Source organism: Lathamus discolor, chromosome 1 (assembly GCF_037157495.1).
Source record: "Lathamus discolor isolate bLatDis1 chromosome 1, bLatDis1.hap1, whole genome shotgun sequence".
Lineage (NCBI taxonomy): Eukaryota > Metazoa > Chordata > Aves > Psittaciformes > Psittacidae > Lathamus > Lathamus discolor.
The window spans coordinates 139900093-139905110 of NC_088884.1; the positions used below are offsets into that span (position 1 = coordinate 139900093).

The window sequence follows — 5018 nt, forward strand, 5'->3', positions numbered from 1 at the left end:
TGTATCATGGTTTTAGGTTGAAATTAACAATTACAGCATTCAGACTAAAGCCTATTGCTTAAAACATTATTGTATACAACTTGTCCTTCTGCTCAGAAATCACATTCCAGTAGTAGTATCTGTTGAATTATAAAGTCAATTATGCAACATGTTAAAAGGGTTATTTCAAAACCACTTTTTTCCTGATGCTAAGATACTGATTGCTCCATATCTGCTAAGAAAACATATTTATTCAACTTTTGAGGAAGATCCGATGAAGCTTTTCTAAAATAGAAAGATACTGTAATTCAGGACAGAAGTGCTGTAATTTTAACATGCACCAATACACTGGTACTTGTGAAACAGCTCAGCTATAATGTACTTCAACAAGATCTGCCCGCAGGGAGTTTGGGGCTGAAAAAATAGGAAAGTTCAGCCTGATACTGCAGATTCTGACACACAGAATGACTTTGTTTGTTCACAATAATAAGTGTACAGAGAAGCCCTTTAATGACTGCATTTTTTCTTGTGTACTTTCCATTTGCTGGCTGCATGTGTTTGGTTTAGATGCGTTTCCATTTGGCTTGTTGGTTTACTTGGGTGAAGGAATGTAGAAGGGCAAACAAAATTTATTCATAGGGCAGGATGTTTTAAATTAATATACCCAACTAATCAGTGTAGGTTTTACCATGTTTTCACTGCAGTTACATATAAGAGACATTAATTACCCTGTCAGTTTACTATACAGTCAGAATTGTATATATTAAATCTGCACAACAGGTGCAGTTAACAATGTAAATCATTTACAAAAGAAAAAATAACAATTTTTAACAGGAAAAAACCAGTATAGTTATGACACCAAAGTGAAAATTTGCTCTTCAAGCACTGTACAGAGACATACAGATGACACAGCATTTCAACCACACAGTTTATTGATAATCTCGTGTGTGTGTGACTACTAAATAATTAGTGTCGTCAATGCTGTAAATACATTTTAATTTACAAGTTTGTCTTTACATTTTATACATGGCTAATATTACATAGAACTTTATGATCAGTTTGTCCAACTTACACACGTTGCTGAGCAAAAAGCCAACAATAAATACTGCCTTCTGAGAAATGCTTTAATATAACACCATTTTTAGGATTTCATGTGGAGAAGTCGTTAGTGATATCGCTGAATACCTTCTGCTTCTCTCAGACAAGTATTTGGCTGCTTGGGACTGATTCATTTTCAACTAGCCTAATTAGTACTAGTTTTGTCTATCATAGTTAAAGTTTACTAATACAAATATGCAGTGTAAGTTCAAGTATATTATGTATATTTTAAAAACCCTAAGCATTTTGATAGTTGTAATACAGTTCTTCCTCTTACATTCACTGCTCATAGAAGTGGGAAGCAGTCAGCTGTTTTCAGGATCCTTGGTAAACACTAGCTCTCTCTTACTTCTCAGGCATCTTGCTGCATTATAGAACTAGTATGATTATTATCAGTGGAATGCAGCCACCGTTTGTTAACTAAGTTATTAGCATTCAGGATTAAAATGTCATTTATAACACCATGAAATGAGTAACTGTACCCACCAAATGGTTTTTCTACTTGTAACATTCTGCTCAAATTAGACTGGACAGTCAGTTTTTAGAGCAACTGTTTGGAATATTCTACAATACATTTGTTACTGTGATCCAAGTTTGGGAAATGACACCTTGCACTTTTCAAGGGCAACTCACCCACAGGAACAGTCCTGACTTCCGAAGCCACTGATCATGTCAGTGTGACACCCAACAGCAGCAGTCCCTGCGCTTCCTTCACAAGGCTGCACTATTCCTTCACAACTCCTTTCAGCTCTGACTGAAATCGGAGCAGCTCTTCCCAGCCAGGGCAGGCTCTGGTTGGAGAGGATACCCAAAGTACGGTGGCGACACCACAAATCCCGACGGCTGGGTCAGGTGCACCGTGTGGGCTGTCTGGAAGCAGCCAGATGTGTACGGCGGAGGTGGCGATGCCACAAGGCACCCTGGCTCTGCCCGGGGAAAGGAGAACCGGCGCACTGATCCGCCAGTTGAACTGGAGCTTGTCGCGGTACTGGACTGCCTCGACGGTGTCCTGAAGCTCGCTGAGGACAGGATCATGGGAAGAGTCTCGGTCTGATAGCTCCTCAGAGAAAATCGTATCGGCTGCGATGGCTGTTTAGGTCTTAAACATGTGCAACAGTAAACCGCTACCAGAGAGCCTACTATAATGAAGGCAATAAATATCGATCCAACAATGAGGAATGGAATGTAGATTGGTTCTGAGAGAAGAAAGAACAAGAAAAGCCGTGCATATTAGCATACAGAAGTAACAGGTCTGCTGCGCAGAAATAAAGTCCACAGTTTCACATATCTTTTCAGTCCCACTAATGCCCTGAGAAGCCGCTCAGAAAACAGAGCTTTCAACCATTACCAGTAGAACAATATCAAAGTTTAAACCCTGTGCATACCACTCAGAATTTCTTTCCGTTGACAGTTTTAACAGTAACCAGTGGTAAAAGCTGTCTACACCATGTCCCGTTTGCTGGTTCTAGTTCAGCTTCGCCCAAGAATCACACTCAACCTCCCCTCCCTCATCCCCCAAAACCACCGGGGCTGTCCCACGTTAACAGCTTGAACCTGCAAGCTAAACTCAAAACGCTGCAGACGCTCAGTCGCCCGCACTCATAACGTGAAAAATAAGCCCGGAATGTGCCACTTGGGAAAGCAGTCTACGTGTGCGCTGCCGCATTTCTTTTCTCTGGAAAAACGATGGCCCCTTGCACGCTGGGGTCGCGTCTGCAGAGCACCGGAGGAGCCCAGCCGCACCGCCGGGGAAAGACGAAGTTCAACAGGCGCGGTGAAGTCTCCCGGTGCGAGCTTAAAACACAACCGCGCCTTCCAGTTAGTATGGATCCAGCCGCCGGTGCCGCCTCTGACCGCGAAGCCACCGCGCCAGGAGCATCCCGGGGCGCTCGCAGGGCTCCCACCCCCGCGCATCCGGCGCCTCCTCCCGGTGCGCACCTGAAGCCGCGCCCGCCTCCTGCCCACCCGCCGCGCCAGGCAGAGCCGAGCCGGGCCGGCTCCGCCAGCCCCGGGACCCGGCACTCACGGGCGGTGACTCCCGGGTCGGGGGGCTCCCGGTCGTTGGTGCAGCCGCCCTGCTCCAGGCGCGCCTCGGCGGCGGCGCAGCAGTACCGCAGCGCGCAGGAGCCGCAGCAGATGGTGGCGGCCGCCGTGTCGAAGCCCTCGGGGCACTGGAAGCCCTCGTGGTAGCCGCCCTGCGCGTCCACCCAGCCGTGGCAGTACTCGCCCCCTCCGGGCTGCCCGCCGCCGCCGCCGCCCAGCAGCCCCAGCAAGAGGCAGCGCAGCAGCAGCGCCCGCAGCCGCCCCGCCATCGCCCAGCCGCCGCCGCCGCCGCCGCCCGCCCCGCCGGGGCAGGCAGGGGGCGGCCCCGGGCGCGGTGCGGGGCCTCCTGCGCCGCGTCCGGCGGAGGGGGACAGCTCCCCCGCAGGCCCCCCGCGGCCGCGCCCCCGCGGGGCCGGCCCGCCGCGCCCGCGCTCGCCTCACCTGCGGCCCGGCTCAGCGCCGTCCGCGCTCCCCGCCGCAGGAGCTCCCGCGCCGGTGCCCCGCACGTCGCATCCCGGGGGTGGCCCGGTCGCGCTCCGTGCCTGTCTGCGGGACGGGGCAGAGCCCGGGCGGCGCGGCTGCTGCGGGCGGATCAGCGTCTGCATTGCTGGGGCTGCTTCCTCGGCAGCTTGGGCTCTGCAAGCGGGCGGAGCTGGCATGCGGACACACCTGAACGTGCCCCTTGCCTTCCCGCTGCTCTGAGCCCCGGAGCAGAAGGGTTTCTTCCCTTGTTAGTGCATGAAACAGCCCTGCCCTTCTAAGAGTTAAAAAGTCAAGCACAGCATATGATTTATTACAAGTACTCTTTGCTTTTTAACCTGTTTCCTTTCCTCGACACTTTTTATGTGCAAAGACATAGCAGCATATCCCCAGAAGATTTATAGCCTCTTTTAGTCAAACACCAGGCCCGTCGCCTTCATTTTCCAGGGAAAAGGCGAGTGTGGGGCTGAGGAGGAGGAACACATCTGTTCCTATGACAGTTTGATCCTTTTTCTGCTGGAAGAATAATAGCAAGTCACTGAGCATCAGGAAAACCACAAAAGGAGCTGCTTATTCATTTATTCCAGAGGACAAGAAAAAAAATACATATATATTTTAAATGAACTGAGCAGATTTGGACTTCTGGTTCAAGCAAAGAAACATTTCTTTAAACGATGTCTCCCCTGTGTGCTATCTAAGAGGCACTCCTGCCTCAACAGTGGAAGTGCTTACGAAACTAGCATTATATTAAAACTGGGCTAAACGAAAGAATTCATTTTTACTGCATCTGAAGCTGCCTGCTATCATTTACCACTGGGGTATGAATATGTATATTGGAGCCTGACCACTTGTCGAACATTTTGAATGCCCGTGTCACTAATTTCCAAAGTTGGCAGGTTTAGTGAAACAAAAGGAACAAAGTGTGCTGTGTACCAGCAATACAACTGCGTGCCGAGAACCATCTATCAAGACCTTAGACTTCTGGCCAACCCCTAAATACAGTCCACAAGCACAATATTTGTGTTTGGGTTTATTTTAACTGATCTATTCTCTTTTTCTTTTTCCACTCTGACCCTTTTTTTCTGTTTTGATTTCTTTCAGTGTAACCAGCACTATCTGATAGGGACAGCAAATCAAAAACCTGTCACAAATGCAAATATTTTTCATGGCTATTTAACAGGTGTAGGTATAGAAATAACAAAACTGGATATGAAAGAAAAACAAGTAGATTCTGAACTTGAAGATGTGATATTCTGCATTTTTCATTTTGAAATTATGATGTGAATTAAACTTGTACCAGCTGTCCTGACTCTGAGTTCCTAGTTTTTACAGGCCAATGTTAAATATTAATATAGTTTTGCATTTACTTCACTGTGGTTTTAGAGCAAACATAGCCTCCGTGGAATGTTTTAACATGT

At 48.0% G+C, this 5018-nt stretch overlaps 1 protein-coding gene across 1 annotated transcript; it reads right to left on the reverse strand.

The window, feature by feature from the left end:
- Nucleotides 1-1821: 1821 nt before the first annotated feature.
- Nucleotides 1822-3389, reverse strand: SHISA3 (shisa family member 3). The gene is made up of 2 exons (XM_065665285.1): nucleotides 3104-3389; nucleotides 1822-2273 (listed from the first exon to the last, which is right to left on the reverse strand). The coding sequence occupies exons 1-2, from the start codon at nucleotides 3387-3389 to the stop codon at nucleotides 1822-1824; spliced, it is 738 nt and encodes a 245-aa protein (XP_065521357.1).
- Nucleotides 3390-5018: the final 1629 nt, after the last annotated feature.

What these genes read in the sequence shown, in the direction of transcription:
- SHISA3 (XM_065665285.1), bottom strand. Translation starts at nt 3,389, where the DNA reads ATGGCGGGGCGGCTGCGGGCGCTGCTGCTGCGCTGCCTCTTGCTGGGG. An exon ending in CGACCCGGGAGTCACCGCCC is followed by an intron (nt 2,274 to 3,103) that starts GTGAGTGCCGGG and finishes TTCTTCTCTCAG; the next exon opens with AACCAATCTACATTCCATTC.